This window comes from Lactuca serriola, chromosome 7 (genome assembly GCF_051521515.1).
Source record: "Lactuca serriola cultivar US96UC23 chromosome 7, Lser_US96UC23_V15, whole genome shotgun sequence".
Taxonomy (NCBI): Eukaryota; Viridiplantae; Streptophyta; class Magnoliopsida; order Asterales; family Asteraceae; genus Lactuca; species Lactuca serriola.
In genome coordinates this window covers 68,261,387-68,285,469 of record NC_136414.1, presented here as the reverse complement: position 1 = coordinate 68,285,469, position 24,083 = coordinate 68,261,387, and the positions used below count along the sequence as shown (strand labels likewise).

At 34.1% G+C, this 24,083-nt stretch overlaps 1 protein-coding gene and 1 pseudogene across 2 annotated transcripts; one reads left to right on the top strand and one right to left on the bottom strand.

Annotated features, from left to right (window-relative positions):
- The first annotated feature begins 903 nt into the window (after positions 1 to 903).
- LOC145061571 (disease resistance protein RPV1-like) lies at positions 904 to 13,752 on the top strand. 2 transcript variants are annotated; one of them, XM_079009097.1, is made up of 8 exons: positions 904 to 1,450; positions 1,976 to 3,119; positions 3,226 to 3,291; positions 3,376 to 3,597; positions 3,707 to 4,363; positions 4,472 to 5,081; positions 5,162 to 5,259; positions 8,361 to 8,811. In XM_079009097.1, the coding sequence occupies exons 1-7, from the start codon at positions 969 to 971 to the stop codon at positions 5,251 to 5,253; spliced, it is 3,273 nt and encodes a 1,090-aa protein (XP_078865223.1). In that variant the 5' UTR covers positions 904 to 968; the 3' UTR covers positions 5,254 to 5,259; positions 8,361 to 8,811. The 2 variants fall into 2 exon arrangements, with proteins under 2 accessions (XP_078865223.1, XP_078865222.1); XM_079009096.1 differs by lacking the exon at positions 8,361 to 8,811 and adding an exon at positions 13,369 to 13,752 and having other exon boundaries at positions 905 to 1,450.
- A 1,670-nt stretch (positions 13,753 to 15,422) lies between these two features.
- Positions 15,423 to 24,083, bottom strand: part of LOC145064068 (putative protein phosphatase 2C 27) — a 28,737-nt pseudogene continuing 20,076 nt past the window's right edge.

Below are 24,083 nucleotides of genomic sequence, written 5' to 3'. Positions count from 1 at the left end.
AAACACAGCAAACAACAAATTGAAGCACAAAGTTGTTGAAGATTTTTGATAATCTGATTGAGAGTTCTATTAATTTGTTGATAATTGAAATAATAAAAAAATGACATTACAGCAAAAGTTAAATTATGTTATACGTCAGCAGTTAAATTTTGTTATACGTCAACAGATAGTAGTAAAGTCTATTAATTTACCGAAAAGATTAGTAAACTGCATTGACTTTATGGGACTTCAAGATAGAATTATGTTTAATTTTCAGTCAGAATATTATCACCATGCATTGCATTTGCATTTGTTTAATTTGATAAAAGCATATTAGAATTATCTTTTGTTTGATATAACTTGGAAATAGAATTTTTTTTTTAATGTCTTTTCTAAATGGCATATTGACTGTATCTTTTGCTCTAGTCAATTTGATCATAAAATGTTTGAACACTATGAAATGGAATTATTATCTTTAAACTGAAGATTCTAAGTATTCTACTTTAGTATGTGTTTTAAGCTTCCTTTTTATTAGTTTGTGTAAGAAGCTTTGTTGCTTATAATGATGTTTGTAGAAAAAATTAATAAACATTAATAGTAAAAACTAAAAAAAAAAACAAAAAAATATATATTAAAATAATAAAAAATAAGTTACAATGAGATATTTGTGTACTATGAATATGGATGTTTTTTTTGTTCTTCTCGTCGTATGAAATAAATAAAGAAAGGGAACATGGAATATTTTTTTAAGATAAATAACCTATTTTATTATAAATAGCCTATTTTATTAAATAAGTTTAAAAGTATACCTATTGGTAAATAATTTTTTAAAAACACCTATTTGGTTAAAAACTCGTGGAAAAGGTAATGCGCCAAAACGACAATCCAACTTCACCAAACACCACTGTAATTCTCTGGAGACAGGAGATGTTGACTTTGATGCCTTTATATTTCCCTTTGATCGACAACCTCTTATCTTATTAATTTCAATGGCGTCTACTTCATCTTCTCTGCTAAATCATACCAGCAGCCATGACGTTTTTTTAAGCTTTAGAGGTGAAGATACTCGTAATTCATTTACAGATCATCTCTATGCAGCTTTACAGCGAGCAGGAGTTCGCACTTTTAGGGATAATGATAATATCGACAGAGGTCAAGAACTGAAGCCGGAAATCGAGAGAGCAATCAAAGAGTCTAGGGCTTCTATAGTTGTATTGTCAGAGAAGTATGCGAATTCCAGATGGTGCCTTGACGAGCTGCTGTTGATCCTTGAGCAAAGGCAGAGCATAAATCATTTTGTTTTACCGGTTTTTTACCATGTCAATCCCTCAGATGTCAGGTACCAAAGACAAAGTTTCGCGATTAATGTAGAAGAAGGAGTAGAAGGGTCAAAATGGACAGAGTATAATGTCAATCGATGGAAGGCAGCTCTTGCAGAGATTGCTGATTTGACCGGCATGGTTTTTTCGGGGTATGCTTTCTCTATTCGTGTTTATTGTTTAATCCTTTGTAAACTTTTTTGATTAATTCAAGTGAGTGTTAAATATGATTAGGAATCGTAATTTGTCCCTAGCAGATGATCAAATTCAGGTATGCTTCTTGAAAAGATAAGTTATGCCAAGAGCAGAACCAGATGATTACAGGCTTACCTGTGTGTATTCTATGGCCTTTTCCATAGTAGTCTAAGGAGTTGGTTTACTTCATTGGCTTTGCTCCTTGTCTCCGGAAACATTTGGCATGATAATTGAACTTTCTCTATAGTGAAGATTGCAATTTTACTTGATTGGAAAAATAGTTGTTCTGTTAGTTATGTATAGGCATTATGCCATTCTATTCCTTACTTACTAATGGTTTACTATAAATATAGAATATAATATGCATATATTCACCATGTGTATATGATGTGAAATAGTGAGTGAGAAGTGAAACTAAAACAAAAAACTTATAACATAGCAGGTATTCTAATGTGCTCATTTTCTTTGTTCTTTTCTCACAGGTCTGAAACAGAATTTATCGCGGAAATTGTTGATACAGTTAACCGTAAACTAGATATGAAACTAGTAAGTACTCCGGCTCATCTAATTGGAATGGACACTCGAGCAAAAGGTATCAATGCCTGGTTGAAAAATGAGCAATCTGTTGCTAATGTTTTAGTAATCTGTGGCATGGGAGGCAGTGGCAAGACGACACTGGCGCAATTCATTTATAACTCAAACAGGCAAAATTTTGAAAGCAGCAGTTACCTTGAAGAGATCGGAAAGCACTCTAAACAGTATGATGGTTTGCTCGGGCTACAGAAACAACTTCTCACAGACATTCTAGGGGGAAAGAATATTGCAAATATATCTAGTGTATCTGCGGGGGCAAGAAAGGTTGAGGAAGCCTTACAAGTGAAAAGGGCGCTTATTATTCTTGATGATATTGATGAACATGACCAATTAGACACTTTACTTGGAACAAGGGCTTCTCGTACCCCAAACAAGATCATAATAACAACTAGGCTTTTAGATATACGTGCATGGTTCAGATCCATATCTTGGAGGTGCGAGGTGCAAAAATCCGAATTGCTGAATGATCATGAATCATTAGATCTTTTAAGTTGCCATGCATTTGGATCCAAAATTCCTATGGAAGGTTTCAAGGATCTCGCATTACAATTAGCACAATATTGTGGTGGAAATCCACTAGCTCTTAAAGTATTGGGTTCTTCTCTATTTTCTGATGCTGAAGAGCCAAGGGAAAAAAATAGTATGATAGGGGTTTGGAGAAGTACATTGAATTCACTGAATTCATTAAAAGGAGATCTTGATTGCAAAATCCAAGGTATACTACAAAAGAGCTTTGACTCATTACCACATGCCAGTAACAAAGAGTTGTTTCTGCATATTGCTTTTTTCTTTGTTGGTGAATATGAGGGTTATGTGGCAAAGATATTGGAGCATGAATGGCATGCAAAGGCTGGGATCAGGACCCTCATTAACAGATGCCTTCTTACCATCTCTCCAAGGAAAAAACTGATGATGCATCAACTGCTTCAAGAGATGGCAAGAAACATAGTCCTTCAAGAATCCAGAGATCCTGCAGCACGTAGTAGAGTCTCACAAAATGATGAATCTTATCGTTTGTTGAGAAACGGAGAGGTATGATGCTTCTTAGTTATGTGTATCTTTAAACTTACTATCTTACCCTTTCACATGAACCTCATTTGCTAACTTCCCTTGTCACATTTCATGTCTTCCCTGATAGGGTTCAAAAACAATTGAAGGGTTATCACTTAACATGCAAAAGCTTGGGGAAGGGATGACATCAAATGTAAGCAACGACCTGAATGACTCTTGACTCTTTATGTCATACATGATGTATGTACTAATTGTTAACTTAATGCTAAATTTGCAGCCATCAACCCTTGAAACAGATTCACTTGCAAAAATGGACAAACTGAAATTGCTCAAGCTAGAACATGTGGAACTCAACGGGTCCTACAACAATTTTTCAGAATTAAGATGGTTGTACTGGACTAATTTTCGATTAAAAGAAATACCATCCGGCTTAGTTGGGAGCAGCTTGGTGGCTATACATATGAGCTATGGATGGTTGGAAAAGTTTGAACCGCCCATGGTAGGAATTTGCTATCCTGTTTGTCACTTGACCTTTTAGCTTACCAACTTTCTAACAGTTTATGTGTTAACGTACTATGAATTAATTAATGTTTGTATTCTTGGAATAGGTTCTTTATTCACTGAAGATCCTAAATCTTAAATGGTCCTTCAAACTTTTCAGTATCCGCCATCTTTCCCGACTTCCTAATCTCGAGACTTTGATTCTCTCGTACTGTTTCCGTCTCAGTCTGACTCATGTTTTGGAAACCATCAGAGGTCTTAAGAAGCTTTCTCTATTGGACTTTGGAGGGTGTAATCAATCTTGGAAAGTAGGTCTATGTACTGCTGGTGGAGGAATGCCAGAATCGCTGTTGGTCCCCTTTCCAGACTCATTAAAGCTTTTGTTTCTCTATCGCTGCAGTAATCTGTTTACGCCCCTTACCAATCTTAAAATGCTTCGGGTACTCGATGTGAGTAGTTGTCAAAATATAGAGTCCCTCCTATGTCTCCCAAGTACGATACAAGAGTTGTGTACATCTTGGTGTTCTTCGCTGCAGAAAATAACATTCGAATCCGCTGGGTTCAGATTGCGGAAATTTGAATATCTCGATTGTGCAAATTTGTGTGAAATTCAAGGACTTTTCAAATTGGTGCGGTTAAAATATCTTGATGAAGCAGATTTGGGACATATGAAATGGATCAAAGCATATCAACATCATGGGTTGACCCTCATAGATGATGGTGTCCTTAGATATGGTTGGGATATACATGGTTGGCATATACAGGTATCTCTCCTGCATGCATGAATAAGCACAAAAAAAACACATCTTTTTACCACCGAAAAACTAATATATTTATGAATAATTTGGTATTTCTGCAATGTGTTTGACCAGGTGTTGTATGAATATGGTATAATGAGCACATATCTTCCAGGCATAAACTATCAAAGCATGCCAACGTCTGAGTATATGTCATCGTCTGCATCCTTATCCTTTTGTGTGCCTTCTTGTCCAGAAAAATGCAAGATCCGAGGGTTAGACATAACCTCCTCATACAGACGATCAGGCATATCTTTTTCTGCCTCATACAAGGACAAATACACACGGGCTTTGTTCGCCAAAGTCAGCAATACAACAAAGGGCCTTACTTGGATCTATAACCCTGTGATCTATGCCGATCCGGAAGATGGAAAAGATGCTGTGTGGTTAAGCTATTGGCCCATTGGGAACGTTTTAGATGCTGGTGATGAAATCAATGTGTCCATCATTGTGGGGGATGGATGGATGGTAAGTAGCTGTGGTGCTAGCCTTGTGTTCATAGATGATTGTGAAGAAGAGCCCAAATACTTCAAAAATTACAAGAAAGAGGAAGAAATTATTGGAGGAGATCTATCTGAATTTGAGCTGACTACAGGAGCCTACTATCTATGTCGTCGTGATTACTTCAAGTCAACCACTCCTTATTGGTTAAATATGTTAATCGGTGATACCATTCCTCGTAAAGGTAAGTCCCACATTGAGCTGATGCTTTTCATCAAGTTTAAGCTGCAAATACTGATTGATATTTATATCACATTGTCATAGACTTACATGGATGGAGAAAATCTCATCAGAACGACTCTAAAACATCATATATGGAGCCGTATGCTTACAAAGACGACCCGTATTGCGATTGACTCTAAGTATGTACATTTAATCTTTCTGTTTTGGCATGAAATACCAATATTTGTTTGTAAATTCAAATGAATTTGCTGCTTAAATCCCTTAACTTAAACCAACCTATATATTTCTAAAGAAAACTAAAATATGAAAAGTCAAGATATCACAACATCAACAATTCTTATTCAAGTAAGAATTAGTTTGTTTTCATTTACTTACAAAAGAAAGCTCACTACAATCACACTCTACCCTCAGATTTAAGTTCTAGTCTATTCAATGAATACAGAGACAACTAAAACAAAATAAGAAGACTCTAACAAGGTATGAACAATTACAGACTCAAACAAACAACTCAGAGAGAGAGAGAAGAGTAAACTCTCAAGGAAGACGATCAATGAATTATGAATCAAACACACACAAAGCACCTATTTAAACACCGGGTCAACCCGGTTACAAACAAATACAACCTGCGTGTTCTGCTTGATATGTTCCAGCTTTGCTCCGCAGTCCATATCTTTCTCCAACTTTGCACAAATCACCCTTCTTGCAAATATCTAACAACACAAGAAACACAACTAACACAATCTACCTTAAATAATTAATAAATACAATTTAAGGACATAAAAGGATACATGAATGAATTATAAGTTTGAAGAATAAGACATCAACTAACTCAATACCCCTCCTCAAACTTCAAATTCAAAGTAAACACTAGCAACTTCCTTGGAAATGGTCAACAAGATCCAACTTTTGACAAATCAATTCATGTTGAGAAACACTCAACCCTTTAGTAAAAATATCAGCCAAATTATTATCAGAACTAATTTTAAAAACCTCAACAACTCCTTTTGAAACACGATCTCTAATAAAATGAAAATCAACATCAAAGTGCTTGGTTTTCTCATGAAATACCAGATTAAGAACAAGCTTTATAGCTGATTCATTATCATAAAATATAGGAACAGGAGTTTTGTTCTTAATTCCAAGATAAAAAAGAACTTTCAAAATCCACATTATTTCACAAGATACAACACCAAGGGCTCGATATTCAGACTCAGTAGACGAGCCAGAAACAGTTTCCTGTTTCTTACTCTTCCACGAAACAAGATTATCACCAAAAAATACTGCATAACCTATTACAGATTTCCTTGAAACAAGGCATTTTGCCCGGTCTGCATCAACAAAGCTCTTAAGACACAACATTTGATTTCACAATAAAAAACCTCTTCCATGATTATTCTTTAAAAATATCTCAGAAGTCTTATAGCTATATTAAAGTGAGACTTCCTTGGACTGTGCATGAATTAGCTCAAAACTTGCACAGAATAAGAAATATCTGGCCTGGTAATGGTTAAGTAAATAAGTTTACCAACCAGTTTTTGAAACAAAACAACGTTAGGAATTAAACTATCATTTTTATCCAAGCCATCTCCTCTAATAACAACATTATTATCCAAAGGAATTTTAACGGGTTTACAACCTAACACACCAAATTCATGTAACAATTCAATACAATATTTTATCTAACACAAACAAATACCATTCTAATATCTACAACCTCAATACCTAAAAAAAACTTTAATTTTCCTAAATCTTTAATTAGAAACTTAGATTTTAAAAAATTCTTTACTTTATTAATTTCATCAACACTACTACCCGTAAGTATAATATCATCAACATAAACTAAAAGAGCAAGAAAACAATTATTACCAGATTTAACAAAAAGAGAAAAATCATTCACACTTTGTACAAAACCGAATTCAAACAAAGCACCACATAATTTTTCATTCCACTTTCTAGGAGCCTGCTTAAGTCCATATAAAGATTTCAACAATTTACAGACTTGAGTATTACTTTTATCATGATATCCTGGAGGCAAGGACATATAAACATCTTCATCTAACTCAACATATAAAAAATCATTATTAATGTCAAGCTGAAACAATTTCCATCCAGAATTAACAGCAATAGTAATAACAGTCCTAATAGTAACCATTTTAGCTACAGGAGATAAAGTTTCCTCATAATCTAAACGTTCTCTCTGATTATAGCCTTTAGCTACCAGCCTAGCTTTATATCTTTCAACCTCACCATTGGATTTATATTTAATCTTATAGACCCATTTACAACCAATTGGTTTCCTGTCAGAAGGCAAATCATAAATAATCCAAGTTTGATTTCTATATAAAGCTTCCATTTCATCATTCATAGCTTAAACCTAATTAGGATCTAAGGAAGCTTCATAATATGAAAAGGGTTTAACAGTCTTGTTAAGATTAGCCACAAAACATCTATTTTCAGAATTCAAAAAAAGAATAGTTAACAGATTTCTCAATCCTATATTTACATTTTCCTTCAATAACAAAATCACTAAATCTTTTTGAAAACTTAGATTCTCTATGAGATATCCTCAAAGATTGACTATCAGAAGAAGATGAAACAAGATTTTCCTCAGAATTGTCCAAAGATTCAAATGTAACTGGATCAGGTTGCGAACCAAGTGTTTCACAACTTGGAGAACCTTCCTGATCAGGAAGAGTTGCAGTTCTATTTAGGGAAAAATACAAAAAAGGCCAACCAATTATAAATGTATATGCAGAAAAACCCTTATATTATTTTTATGTTCAGAAAAACCATTATATTAATAGTTACTATTCGAAAAAGACCAAAATACGGGTTTTAAGAGAAATCGACAACTAAAAATCTAATGTTTCTTACATTTTTATTTTATTAATACGACATTGATTTTAATTTGGGATAAAAACGATTAGTTAAGAAGAGAAAAATCAACCATATAGATAACACAATCGAGTGAAAGTAATCCAAATATGTATCGGTTTGACATGTTTTTGCATACAATCGAAGAAAGATAAGGGATATGTATATCGTATCATAATTTTAGCCGGTCATTTCTTTTAAAAATTTACGATTTGGTTTTATTTGAAATGTAAATAATAATATAAGGGCTTTTCTGAACATAAAAATAATATAAGGGTTTTTTTTTGCATATACTTGTATAATTGGTTGGGTTTTTTTGCATTTTTCCCTTTTATTTAAACTACCTTCAAAACGGGAATCAATTGCACTCACATGTTGATCAACACTAATATCACCCTCCTGATAGGTACCATCTAAATTCCTAGAATCTTGACTATCATCAAGATTGTCAGACAACAAAATTTCATTATTGGAAAAAGGATCCCATGGACCATGATCATTCAAGGAAGGAAACTCAAGCGAATCAAAAAAGGCACCAGATTTTGAAGCCATTTTAAAAGGAAAAACAGACTCATAGAACTTTACATCCGTGGAGAAAAAAGACATTCCACTATGAAGACTAAACAATTTATATCATTTCTTAACATTTGAATAACCACTTAAAACACATTTTTCAGATCTTTCAGACAATTTATCTTTAGTATCCAGTTTAGTTGAAAAACACAAACACCCAAATACTATGATTTTATCAAAACCAGTGACACAATTATAAACAATCTCAAAGGGAGTTTTACCATTTAAAACAGAAGAGGGAGTTTTATTTATTAAAAAAACAGCTGTAAGAACTACATCTTCCCAAAACTTTCTAGGCAAACCAGACTGAAATAGAAGAGACCTAGAAACATTTAAAAGATGCTTATATTTTCTCTCCACAACACCATTCTGTTGTGGAGTATGAACACATGAAGTTTGATGTACAATACCCATTCTTTCAAGAAAAGTTTTCATATTAAAATTTACAAACTCAGACCCATTATCAGACCTGATTGTTTTTATTTTAATACCAAATTGATTTTCAAGTAAAGCATGAAACTCTTGGAAACAAAATAAAACATCACTTTTAGATTTCAAAAGATAAACCCAAGTAGCTTTAGTAAAATCATCAACAATAGTGAGAAAGAACCTAAAACCACCAACAAGAACTTTATAAGGACCCCAAACATCCAGATGAATAAGTTCACCTAGTTTACTAGTCTTATGCTCACTTAATGGAAAAGGTTCCCTAGTTTGTTTTGCCTTATGGCAAACTTCACATGGCATAACATTTTCATGTTCAAAGTTAAGAAGAGGTTTTAACACATTTAAAGCCCTATCAGCAGGATGACCTAATCTATTATGCCAAGTAAGTTTAGAGACAAAACACTTAGAACAATTAACAATACTTGACCTACTAGAGAGTTATTGTTGTTTTCAAGATAGTAAAGACCTTCAAACTCTTTACCAGTCTTCACAATCATTTTGGAGAAAGAATCCTGAACATAGCAATTATTCTCATCAAAAGTAATTTTACATTTGTTTTCCTTACACAAATTATGAACAGATAAGAGATTCACATGGAAATCAGGAACAACAAAAACATTAGTTAAGATGATAGAATTTGAAAGATTCATGTTTCCAGTTTTATCAATTTTGGCAGTGGATCCATTAGGATGATCCACCTTTAAGTTTAGCTTGGAAACATCAACCATATCAAAAAGTTGTGATGCAGAAGCAGTCATATGTTGTCTAGCTCGAATCAACAACCCAACTTTTATTTTTAAAAGAAACATTATTACACATCATACCTGCCATGTTGGCATTTCCAGTAACATCTTCTGATGATTGTTTCTCATTAAGAAGAGCCAAAACTTTAGAAAATTGTTCACTTGTCAAAAAATGCTGCTCAGATTTATCAGAAGGAGTAACTAAAGAATTAAAATTCTCACTTGCATGTGAACTAACATGAGTGGCAGTTCCAGATGAAGAAACCTTATTAAAATCAGATTTAGATTTGAAATCTTTGGGATACCCAATACGTTTATAACACTTTTCAATTGTGTGTCCCTTTATACCATAATTTTTACAGACCAAATTCTTATTTCTGCCTTTAAATTTCCTGTTATCATTAATTTTCCCAGGAAAAGCTGAAGAAGAGCTACTCTTGTTAGACAGAACAAAAGTAGATCCATTTTTTTTATTAGACTCTTCTCTAGACACAACAGAAAAGGCAGTTTTAACATCAGGTAAAGGTTTCATTAGCAAAATGTGACTCTTAACCTGATTAAAAGACTCATCTAAACCACTTAAAAATTATATAAGCTTCATGAGCTTAGAATGACTTTTAGATTGAACAGCAGCATCACAAACACACTCAGTACACTTAGTTAGACTATCAAATTCCTTCCATAGACCATCAAGTTTGTTAAAGTAATCAGAAACAGACAAACCATTTTGAGAAAGAGAATTTATTTGTTGATGGACACTAAAAACAATAGATCCATCAGCCTTGTAATAAGTATCACATAGATCATTCCAAATATCCAAAGCAAACTCAGAACATACATGACCAATATAGATATTCTCAGACAAGGAGTTAAGAATCAAAGAACAAACAATAGCATTTACCCTATCCCACTTAAGAGATCTAATAGGATCCTTTTTATCCTGAACCTCAATACCTTCAATAAATCCTTTTTTATTTCTAGCTTTCAAAGCTCTAGTCATAGAGCTTTTCCAAACCCTGAAATTCTCAGTTCCTAGTAGTTTAAAACTAATAATAGTACTACTAGCATAATCAGAAGGATGATGATACAAAGGATCATCAAAATCAATAGTTTCAGATTTACCAGAAGAAGATCCTGCAGGTGTTTCACCGGTCATAACTAACAAGAATCAGATACAAGAAAAATCACGAATCCAAAACCTAACCTTAGAAGTTTACAGACAGTTTTTGTAAATCAGTCCATATTCATAATCATATAAGATCAGAGCAGGTTGAGATACAGATGTAAAACAACTAAGATTAGTAGATAGATGATAGATCTAAAACACCACAAAGAAAGAAAAAACAAGAAACATAAGCGAAAACGTGCGAACACTTACAATGATCCACTAAAAAATTACACAACAAACAGCTATGTCGTTTCGATAGATCAAAAGATCTACCACTAACCACACCACAGGGCATTCAAATGCCAGGCACCAACTCTGTTAATGATACCCTGTTTTCACCATCTTGACGTTAACCGTCAGGACCAAGGTTGTTAATAGCGATCGCTACACTCGCTATAGCGAATAGCGTAGCGTAGCTGTGATGGGTCGCTACGATGCCTGTAGCGAGGCAATAGCGTGTGTAGCGATGTCCGACAATTTTTTTTTAAATCGGTAAAAAACATAGCAATAAGGCTCGGAATAGGTTTACGCGGGCAATCGTACAGTCAATTTCATGTCTTCATGATCGATGCCAAAATCACTAAAATCGATTTTGGCGGGTTATTTCTCACTTCTGCTACAGTAGTGACAATAGCACACCTCACCAAAATCGATTTGTGGTATTGAAACATAGTTTTAGACTTTAGAGTCTAAAAATAACCATTCTTTTGTGGTATTAGAACTTAATTTTAGACTTTAGAGTCTAAAACTAACCAATATTTTGTGGTAAACATCTTTTGGAACTTAATGTTAGTTTAATAGAACTGGTACTTGTTAGTTCTATGTTATTTTTGATTGCTCATAGGTGCAAGTAAATATAGTGTTTAATTTATAAGAAATCACAAAACATGAAATAGCTGTCGCTATTTCATCGCTATCGCTATTTCCTCGCTATCGCTATCGATAACCTTGGTCAGGACAATGTATGCGTTAAATTTAATTCAAGTTAAACCAACACATACAATATCTGAACGTTTACTCCCAAGATAGTGACAAGATAAGACCAGAATTGATGGAGAAACAACTGCAAGATCTGAACCAAATCAACAAATAATCTTCACGATTTGGCACAGACCGTTGGACAAACAGAACCAGACAGACACAAACCCTAATCTGAATTACAAACAATGGAAGCAAACCAGATCCAGATCGAGACACAACCCCAAACCTGAAACCCTAATTAGAAATCCTAAAACGGAACAACAAAAAACACCGAACCAGGCTCTGATACCATCTAAAGAAAACTAAAATATGAAAACTTAAGATATCACAACATCAACAATTCTTATTCAAGTAAGAATCAGTTGGTTTTCATTTACTTACAAAAGAAAGCTCACTACAATCACACTCTACCCTCAGATTTAAGTTCTAGTCTATTCATTGAATACAAAGACAACTAAAACAGAATAAGAAGACTCTAACAAGTTATGAACAATTACAGACTCAAACGAACAACTCTGAGAGAGAGAAGAGCAAACTCTCAAGGAAGACGATCAATGAATTATGAATCAAACACACACAAAGTACCTATTTAAACACCGGGTCAACCCGGTTACAAACAAATACAACCCGCATGTTCTGCTTGATATGTTCCAGCTTTGCTCCGCAGTCCATATCTTTCTCCAACTTTGCACAAATCACCCTTCCGGCAAATATCTAACAACACAAGAAACACAACTAACACAATCTCCCTTAAATAATTAATAAATACAATTTAAGGACATAAAAGGATACATGAATGAATTATAAGTTTGAAGAATAAGACATCAACTAACTCAACAATATTCATTATATAAATGAATAGGGCTGTCAAATTTATAGCATGGAAAACCATCCAACATGCTTTTAGTTATGCTATTAACTGAAGCAAGAAAGTTGGCCGTCAATATGTTTGGTAGTGATCGATCCAATTCAATTCTTACTTATAATGTATATTTCAGTCTGGTGTGTTTATTGTTTACAATTTAAGAGCATGGTATTAGCCATTGAGTCGTAGTCAACTAAAAGCCTTACTTCACTAATTTCTTTACTTAATGAAAAAAGTGTCCTGTGCCTTTGTTAGTCTTTTAACTATTATATCTGAAAATAAACAAAATTGGTATATATCATTACCATTTTGTACCAACCAAACAAGTTGGTATCAAGTATATTTTATATGATACTGGTAGCAAAATTTTTGTGTCACTAGCTTGTTTTTTCTTTATAATTCCTCATCCTTTAATCTGAGTTGTTGCCTAGCCTTCCCTCATCTATGATTAGAGTGATTGGTAGACACTGGTTTATGTAACAACTCAAACATTCATAGCAGACCTAGGCAAAGCTTATAAGCTACCTTATTTTCTTTGATAACCATTTTTTCTAAAAGTGGTGTAGCTTACTTTTTAATTTTTATTAATTTATTTTGATTTTAGATTGAAGTTATGTTGTATTTTTTTTCCTGATAGGTTGGTTATTAAAAATATGGGAGTAGAGAAAAGATACAAAGGTGAATGACACAAGTGATATTTGAGGAATTAGTGACGGAGAAGGAAAAAAAGAAGGCATCAGAAGAGAAGAAAACAAGGATAATGATTTAGGAGGCTTATGGACTTTAACTAGGTTTTATGTACAATTGCTGGCGAACTTTTTTTTTTACACGATTACAAATAATTTTTTAATTTTGTACACCATTTAGCAATTATCTTCTAGTTTAATTCAAAAAATACTATTAAATTGTTTGTTGTACACATTTACCTTGGTTTGACGTGGCATCCATGTGGCTGCCAACTTGAATTCAAGATACCATTAGTTTAATTCAAAAAATATCATATAAAGTTTTGTTACGTTCTTATGATTGATGAAAAATTAGATTTTGATTATAAAGCCACACTTCGACAACGCAAAGCTCCCTCAAATTAAACATGCATTATTTATTGTTCGAGCTTGTTCACGATGATTTTTGGCTTGAATTGATAAATGATCAAGTCAGTGACACCTACAACTCTCTTCAAATATGTTTTTTATGCTAAAATGAAAAATGTATATTTTGAACGTCCTACAGGACTTATTGATAACTATTAACTTTTTTACTGCTTGATGATTTAGGATTTATTATTATTATTTTTAATTAGGATAGTTAAAATAAAAAGGGGAAAATGATTCTTGAGGGTAACCAACTGTTGTATTTGTTTTCGTTTGATCCTTTTTTTTTGTACTCAATATACCATCGAGCTTGTTGTTTGTGTTCACCATAACCCTTTTGACCGTCTTTTGACTTGTGATTGCCGGTCAAAGGGTTATGGTGAATACAAATAACAAGTTCGATGGTATATTGAGTACAAAAAAAAGGAAATGGACCAAATGAGAACAAACTCAACAGTTGGTTATCCTCCTGAGTCTTTTTTCTCGAAAAATTAAATGAAATTAAAGTTGTAAAATTATCAAAGACTGCAACCTTTTTTGGCTGTAACGTATATGAAGAGCGTTTCGGAGGGGTAACTTCGTTAAAACATGGTTTATGCTATGCTTACCGTGGTTAGCTGTCAACAACTCTCTGTTAAAGGATATAACCGTGTATGAGAGGTATATTTATCAGCGTAAACGTTTATCTCAATGTATATTATGGTGATGTGTCTGCAAAAGCTGCATGATATTGTACATATTGATGTTGTATCTTATCCCATGAATTCGATGTTAAAGCTAAGTAAACTCGAAAATCACAGCACTTGTGATTCCACTCGTTTGTGGACTTGTTAGAATTCATGATACAATAAATCATTTGATTGGAAATGTAAACGTAGTCATGAAATGCATCTGCTTAGTCAAGATTCCCCTGATAAATATTCAACTACATTACAAAGTTGTACATGTATGAATAATGTTTTTTTGTGGGTTATGTTTTGAAGAGAAGCAAGAATGAATCTCATAAAGTCATTAATATCAGCAGGAGATGACGTGAGAGTTGATGGAAATGAGTAAAGGGAAAATGAATCAGGAGGGTAACCAACTGTTGCATTTGTTCTCATTTGGTCCTTTTCCTTTTTTGTACTCAATATACCATTGAATTTGTTGTTTGTGTTCACCATAACCCTTGACCGACTATCACACGTCAAAAGCCGGTCAAAAGGGTTACGGTGAACACAAACAATAAGTTCGATGGTATATTGAGTACAAAAAAAGGAAAGAGACAAAATGAGAACAAACGCAACAGTTAGTTATCCTCAAGAGTCATTTTCCCAAATAAAACATCCAAAACAATATTTACAAAATAACCCCCATACAAGCACATAAAACGTATAAAGACTACGAAACCACAGATAAATTTACAAATGTCAAATCAACATTTTATGTATTTACGTACACATCGTTTCCCCTGCTCTAAAGATACAACAAGTATCCTATAATAATTTATTTCCCTGCGTCACATGAATGTATTTACAACAATTACTCAAACTTTTCATCATCATCATCATCTCCAAATCGTTCCAAAACGTTACAACAAAAAAAATCAATCTCTTCATCACCCTTCAAGATGAAACTTAAGATTCAGTAACCCTTCGGCTGAAATACTCCACTTGACTCTCCCCCTCTCTCCCCCTCTGCACCACCACATGTGGCAGCGGTTCCGCCTGAAAACACACAACCACCACCGTCAAATTATCCATCGTCCCTCTCTTCATCGCCTCCTCCACCATCTCCTTACAACACCACTTCACATCATTATGCTCCTGCAACCGCCGCCTGCCAAAATCCACCGCGTTTTGGTTCATAAACACGCCCCAAATCTCATCACTTCCAATTATCAAAAACTCGTCTTCTTTCGTTAGGGTTATGAGTTTGAGCTTGGGTTCGGATATTCGTTGGCCCATGTGGGTCCCGGTTTCCTTGAGCCCTTTCATATGCTATTTACCGATGGCTCGAGTCACAGCTAATTGACCGTTTAAGTAGCCATCTTCAATGAAGCCGCCTAGGGATTCGATCCGGACACGTTCTTTTTCCTAGCACAGTCGGTGGTCTTTTGACATCTCAAAAGCTAGTCCGTGTCGGGAGAGGATTGCTCGACAGTCTCCCACGTTTGCAACAAGAAGAGACCCGAGTAAGGATAAAATGGTCATTTAGTCAGGTTAAAAAAAGAAACATAGTTTGTGTACATTACATATATCATTTACCAATATTGATGTTTAAAATATATATGAGAAAATTAGAGACATGTGCGGAAATACGAGAAAATCGGGGGTAAATTTGTAAAAAGTTAGGATATAACAGGAAAATCCTTATTTCTATTAATTTTTATGTTAAGTCATTCCCTCTATATATAGCTTATCTGAATAATTTGGCCCCCTTAAAACTATTAAGTAAAAAATAGGGCAAATACCAAAGAAAATCTCAAGTTTTACACACGAATTTGGCGAAAGCCCTAATGTTTTTTTGGTTGGTAAAAAGCATAAGTTTTCGGATGACCTTTCATTTTTAAAAATAGAAGGTTTTTGAAAACTTATGGTTTTTACCAAAACAAAAAGTTAGGGATTTTGCCAACAAAATCTATAAAATTGGAGACTTTTTTGAATTCAAAAGTTTTCAGAAAACCTTCCATGTTAAAAATATAGGGTTGACCGGTTGATAACCGCAGTGGCGAATCTAGAACAAAAAACCATACGGCTCCTAAATTAAATAAAGCCAACAAAAATAAAAGAATCAATAATACATATAACGGGTAGGGTCGGATCGTATACCTTGAAAAATGAAGCAACCAGTTCAACCAGTTAAAATCGATCAGGCATCAATTAAAAGAATCTAAAAATAAGTTCTAATTAAATAGAAAAAAGTCGTCCGATGTACTTTATTAGTTCATTTATCAAGTTGCTTATGTTTGATAAAAAGTATATCTCACGTTTTATAGGATATCAATATATTATGTTTAATTGAATCAAAATCTTATAATTTTTATAGATTCACTTTTATGTTACCCAGCATATACGAAAAAAAGGTATAATAAAGATTCTATTATTTTAAATTAATTCCCATCTTTAAAAAACAGTGTTTACAATACTAAAATATAAATAAAAGTGACCAACCCTATATATTTTGACATCACAATATAAAAGGACAAAAGGTTTCAGGTTTTTACTTTTTTACAGTATTACATTTGACAAAAGGTTTTAGGCTTTTACTTTTACAGTTCTACATTTGACAATACACTCACCATATATATATATATATATATATATATATATATATATATATATATATATATATATATATATATATATATATATGTCATACCAACATTTTAGAGACCATACTTTTCACCCTATCACAAATTATAATTAAAAGGTAATGAAGCAATACGAGATGAAGATGTAAAAGACAATAATAGATAAAAAGAAAAACCTCAGAGACGAGAGGAGATCCTCCTTGAATCTTAATGAACTTGCCCCCGAGGAGAGGCCGGTCATACATAAAGGCACAGAGAGTGGAAGTATTTGGCAGTGTCCAACCTCAATTCTAAAGCGACGAACGAAAACAAGAAGGGCACGGTTAGGGTTTTATTAGTTTTCAACTTTAGTTTTCTTTGATCCATTTTTCTGGATTTATAAAAGTTAAAGATGAATGAGGAGTTATAGCTTGTGGGTTTCTTTATATTAGAGTATTTTATTTATTTATTAATATTAATATTAATATTTTGAGAGTGAATTTTGTTACCTTTTCGTTTCCGGTACCATAATTTAAAATAGTAGATCGCCTTTAGTAATTTATTTGTTTCACATCTGAAATGTTTTTTTCAAGATATTTTCTAAAAATTTCAAGGTAGGTCCTTGACATTTTCCAAGGTAGTTCCTAATTTTTTTCTATATACATTCTAAATAAAATTGAAATTTTAGGTATGTCATGGACCTATCTTCAGCTTTACTAACCTCGTCCCTGGATGGGATAAAAGGTTAGAAATGAAAAGTTTTTTAAAAAGTTATGCATTTTAACAACCAAAAAAAAGTTAAGGTTTTTTCCAACTTCGCATGTAAAACTTGCGATTTTTTTAGTATTTTCCCTAAAATATACAACATCTTATTTACCCGTTGTCATCGTTTCAAAGAACTCAAGATATCAACCTAGGTCAACAAGATTTCTCTATTTCGTCATTATTAAAATATATATTTGAGCCACTTGGTCAAATAGTCAAACTTTCTAGGATAAACTAACAATAAACTACACTCAATTACCATCGAAGCCTTTAGAAGCACAAAAATTCAATCATACAGAATCAAAATATCAAAGAGATTAAAACAAAAAAATACAATCAACTAACCTCCAAAAGATCATAGCAGTAAGTGCAGTTGTGCCCGAAGAAAGAGCAGATTCAAGAGCACACGACCTAGCAAAAGCAGCATCTGTCTCCATAAATGACCTTGTGACCACTTTCTCAAGTTCTAATGGAAAATTAGCATCATCAACAATGGATGCACCTTTCCCTCCATGTCCATCATCAACAAAGATTCCATGACATGGCTGACATCAAGACAAAGACACAGTACAATCTATCATGTCTTGTATAGTCAGTGGGACCTGACAAGCTTTCTAAGGCTATTATTCAGGAGGGCATTCACGTCTTTTTGCACAAATGCATGTGTATATAATGTGAAATAATGAATGAGAAGTGAAACTAAAATTAAAACTATAACATATCAAGTATTATGGTTTGACTTTGGCCCTACATGTATTCTGGCCAACCAATGGAATAAACTTGAATAACCTGTCGGTTTTTGGCATGTTGTCCAACCTGATATATTCAACTCGAGTGTATCTAGTTAACCTTTGCATTATTGAAAAGTTAATTTAATCATAGTACATATATACTTATTATGTTCACATCAGTTCATCATATTTAGTTGGTTGATAATGGTTGTAGGAAGAATATTGCATTTTCTTGAGCATTGGAATTCCATGCACTATCACTGAAAGAGTTAAAGTGTTAAGAAGATTAAATGTTATGCTTAGAGTGTACTCATTTTCTTTGTTTTTTCTCACATGTATGAAATGGACTTTATAGCAGAAATTGTTGATATACTTAATCGTAAACTAAATATGAAACTAGTTAGTACTATGCTTCATCTAATGGGAGTGGACACTCGAGCTATAGGTATCAATACCTAGTTGAAAAATGAGTAGTTTGATTCTAATGTTTTATCAATTTGTGGCACGGGAGGCAATGGCAAGACGAAACTTCCCAATTCATTTATACCTCAAACAAGAAAATTTTGAAAGCAATAGTTACCTTTAAGAGACCGGGGTATTTGATTGGTTAAAGTTAGTATGACAATATTCGTTTCTTCGTCAGGGTATGTGATTTCTGCTTAGATTGAGTTTTGATTGCAGTATTGGAAGGTAGTCGTTTGTATGAGATGAATTCTCAGTCCTAATCAGGGTTCAGGAAGAATTGTCTGAGTCGTCTGGTGTGGCTAAAAAAGTAGTAAGGAATGATTTGATAACAAAATCTAATTTAAATGGGGGAGAGTTGTGACAACCCGGAAATTTCTACCTGTTAAAGTCAAGCCAATCAACAAAAAGTCGGACTTAATTTCATTGCCTTCTAGCCTTGTTAAGGGTCATTCTAATGAGTTCTAAGCCTAGTACACTTAAGGATTGGGTGTAGGGTTATGACAGCTTAAGTTCATTGGTTTGCTTTCGAGCCGGAAACTCCATCACAAGGAGTTTACGGCCGTAAACTCTTGGTTGGCTGTGAACGCGTCCCATATACATGATATTCCCTCATTTTTCACCACTTCTCAAACTTCCAAGTCTAGAAAATTGATTCTCTCTCAAGTATCATCGAGTTCTTCATCCTAGATCTTAAAAAACGTAAGTGTTTCTTCAATCTTTGAGTTGTTATCCTTCTTCATCATGTATATATCATCCTTTGATTTCATCCATGAAAATCATCTTTTTGGGTAGATCTACAAGATCTTCATCTTTCACCAAGAACACCAAGAACATACACTTGTTCTTGGTGGCCGTGAACCCTCTTTGAGCCTCCAAAATGTAAGTATCCCTTCCCTATACTTAGTATACATTTGAAACCCATGTTAAACACCTAAGAATCGACCATTTGGAAGGAACAAAAGGAGTGTACGGCCGTACACCCTTGCATGGTCGTACACACCTCAAACACCCCAAAAAGGGCCTCCAAAGTGAGGATCTAGTTCATATTCTTGATGAGCAATCGACCCACTAGCTTTCCCATTGCTCAAAGACCCTTTTATGCATGTTTCACCATGAGTTTACGGTCGTACACTCCATGGCCGTAAACACCAAGTGGTGGCCGTAAACACCTCTTTGATGAATCACATGTGATTCTAACACTTAGTCCAAGTCCCTAAGGGTGTTTCCTAGCATGTTAGTTGTTTAAAACACTAAATCCATGCCTATATATGCCAATATATGCCATTTAGGATTCGTTTGTGTCTCGGGATTTCATTCTTGGAACTTTTCATCATTACACGCATCTGCAATTGAATCACCCACATAAGGTGAGTTCATACCCCTATAATCAATCTTTTAAACCGTTTTAAACGCTTTTAGGGGGGGGGGGGAATAAAAGTTAGACACAATGATAATTGTGTAAATGTTTTGTTATAAACACTTTTTAAAGGTTTGCTTATGTATTTATAAGTGATCAAAACATTTCAAAATCTCCTTTAAATTTATGTTACTTTTGTTGGAATAGTGTCTAAGGCTGTAACTATATTAGGCAAGTATTTGATTCGGTTGTGCATGGTCCTTTTGGGTTGCCTTCACTATAGCAACTTGATAGGATGATTTAATAAGAGAGAGTAAATATTATTAATATATTATGGGAATAATATAATGAATAATATATTGTTATTTGATTAATATAAGTCATAAAATTAATTAGAATTAATTTGGTGACTTAAAGAAGTTAATTAAATAAAGGGGTATAAACTGTCAATTGTTTGATAGTTAAACTTTAGACTGTAAATCCATTTGGATATGCTATGGATGAATTCTAAAAGATATAGGATAGCTAAAATCGTCCAAAGGCTTATCTTAGGAATGGATTTGGATAGCCTTAAGAGAAGATTATCTGATAGGGACTTATCTGTAATCCTTAAGGAGTCTACAAGTATAAATAGACCCTATGGCTGATGGAATTCGACACTGAACCTAAAGTAAGGAACCTCTGGTCGAAATTCCTCCCCTCTCCTCTCTCCCAAATCATCCTCCTTGCTATTGGTGTTTGTAAGCCATTAGAGGAGTGACATTTGTGACTCTAGAAGCTCCAAGATAACAAGGTCAACAAGGAATTCAAAGGTATGATTCTAAATCTGTTTCAATGTTGTTATTTAGCCTAAATAGTTATTAGAAGTCTTGGATTCAAAGCATGTTTAATTAGAAAGCCTAGATCCGAGCATTAGGGTTTTGCATGCGCACATAGGAAAGTTCTTATGGCTAAAACCCATCAGTGGTATCAGAGCCTAGCTTGGTTTTCTTTAAATTGTTGCTTGATTAACTGAAACAAACCTGCAAAATTCGATTTTTTGGTTTCTGAGTCATGGACTCGGCGAGTCTCAAAGTGGACTCGGCGAGTCCCTTTGTGCACTTGGCGAGTCCAGGCGTCAGGAATGACCAGATTCGGGTTTTCTTTGTAATTATCTTATGGAAACTTACCTTAATCATAATAGATCAACATAAATTCGATTTTTTGATAAATATAACAATTATCTTGATCTAGTTAAAGGTAATTATCAACTAATTAAATATTTAATTTCCTTATATGATAATTAATTAATTATTTTGATTATTTTGGTAATTATCTTAAAAGAAATCTTGAATAAATCAATTATAGATAATTAGGATATTAATTGTTAATTGGAATTATTTGTTATTTGATCCTCCATGTTTTAAATGTTTAAAACTTGCCCTCAAGTTTTGAAATTTATATTTATGATTAAAAGTTTTAATTTAGACAACTTAAATTACAAAACCCTAGATTTTAAAAAGTTTAAAATACAACCCTATACTAATATGATATTACTAGTACAATATATATGTATAACTAAATGCTAGTCTTACCGTTAGTAGGCCTCATTCACGAAGCCGATCTATAAGGTGGGTATAAGGTTGCGGCCTATAAAATGACGCTTAATGGGTGTACACTCACACCCACCGCTTGCTTGATTGGTGGAGGGTCGTTAGCCGAACGGGTAGGATAAGGCAACCTCATCCTCTCATTAAAAGTATAATAAGAAATATAAAGTAACTACACATATTTTAAAATTCCCAATCTTAGTTACTTTAGGAAAAGTGAATTGATGCAATCCCATGAAATTACACTTTGCACCTTGCTAAGAAGTTAGTGGAGCGTGTGTGGTTTACCGGCACACTAATTGGTTCTAAGCGAAGGTGGCAAAGGGTGATTCATTGTTTATCATAGTTCGATGGAGCGTGTGTGGTTTACCGGCACATCGAATAGGTGATCGTTACAATGAAGGCACCATGTGAATTTGCATGGTAATTCACACCCGCTTTGTGATCCTCGGCATCCCAGTCACAAACAAGAGGGGCATATCGAGATTTAAACATGCCATTGAATAGTTTCAATGAATCTCATCCGAACCTAGGAATTCTCAAAAACACTTAGGACTAATAGTTTAGGTTTTTGTGATGGAGAATTAGTGAATCGTCATTCACTTACCTTCAATTTATTTGCATGTTAGATTACGGCATCCCTTTTCTAATATGTAAATGTCATTGTTGGATCTAGCCCTAATTTTTCTTATTGGGTGATAGTTAGGGATTCATATTCTAATCTATCTTTGTCCTTTTCTAATTATAGATGTCGAACGCAAACAACGCTGCTACTAGTTCTTTCACGTTGATGAGCCTTTGCCAAAAGGTCACTTTCGATGGAACGAACTTTAGCGAATGGATAAGATACATTCGCACCATTGCTTGCTATGAGGACAAAGAGTATGTCCTTGATGAGAAGCTCGAGAAAATCAACACCGAAATCGCTACTCCAGCCGAAATCACCGCCTTTGAAACTCATGAGCGAGATGCAACGAAGGTACATTGCATCATGATTGCTACCATGAACTCCGAATTCCAAAAGTCCTACGAGGACATGTACCCGTACGAGATGCACCAAGACTTATTGGAGAGGTACCACCAAAACGCGAGACAAGAGCGGTATGAGATTTTCACTAACATGATTTCCGCGAAGATGGGTCATGGAGAATCTCTTACCGTGCACTTGCAAAAGATGCAAAGGTATGTCGACTGTCACACCACAAAACCGATAACGGCGGAATACGTTTCGGGGTGGATGACGTAGGGAACAGTATCATCACAATTGCATAATAGTAGAAACAAGAAACATACAACCATAGCATTATGTAGTGAATTTAATTACAAGTGTGATTTGTAATGTTTAACAATCACCCAAAAGTAAATCAAAAATAAGAGATGGGTCTTGTGTGCTCCACCTTCTCCAAAAATGTTGCGTCTGTACCTGTCTATCTTTGACCTGAAGATACAAGTTATTTTGAAAACGATTATCAGCATAAAGCTGGTGAGTTCATAAGAATTTAGTGTGAGTTTTGTATACAAAGCATTAGTACGAAAAATGTATCATTTATATTCATAAGTAGTAGAAATTTAGAAAAAACCCATATTTTTCCAGAAATACATTTTTAGTGACAATCTGTGAAAAGTATACATTTCTTCATTTCTTTGAAACCGTTTATAGTAAAGTATAACGGCAAATCTCCAAATAGTAAATGTGATAGAATAGGTTAGGCCTGAAATTAGTGATAGAGGTGCAAACTTCCTTTAGTGATAGATACTTACTTACTTCGGGATGTAATTTATCATTTAGTGTAGTATTTTAGAGTAGTTGTAGTGTATTCTTTGTATATCACTAATAGTGAGGTTAATAGAGGATCCCATGACCTTCCCAGTCATGCACAATATAGTGAAGTAGTGGCATCCCTGGGCCTGCACGGCGCGGACTGAGATTAACAGTCGGGATGTAATAGCGTCTGCCCCGTATAGATCTATACATGTAGAGTCGTCTTCCTGCTGGAAAACTCCGGGCGTAGTGGATAGCGAATAGAGTACCTCGTAGTGGATTAGCGTATTATTGTTTGTTTAGTGTTTTCCCTATTGT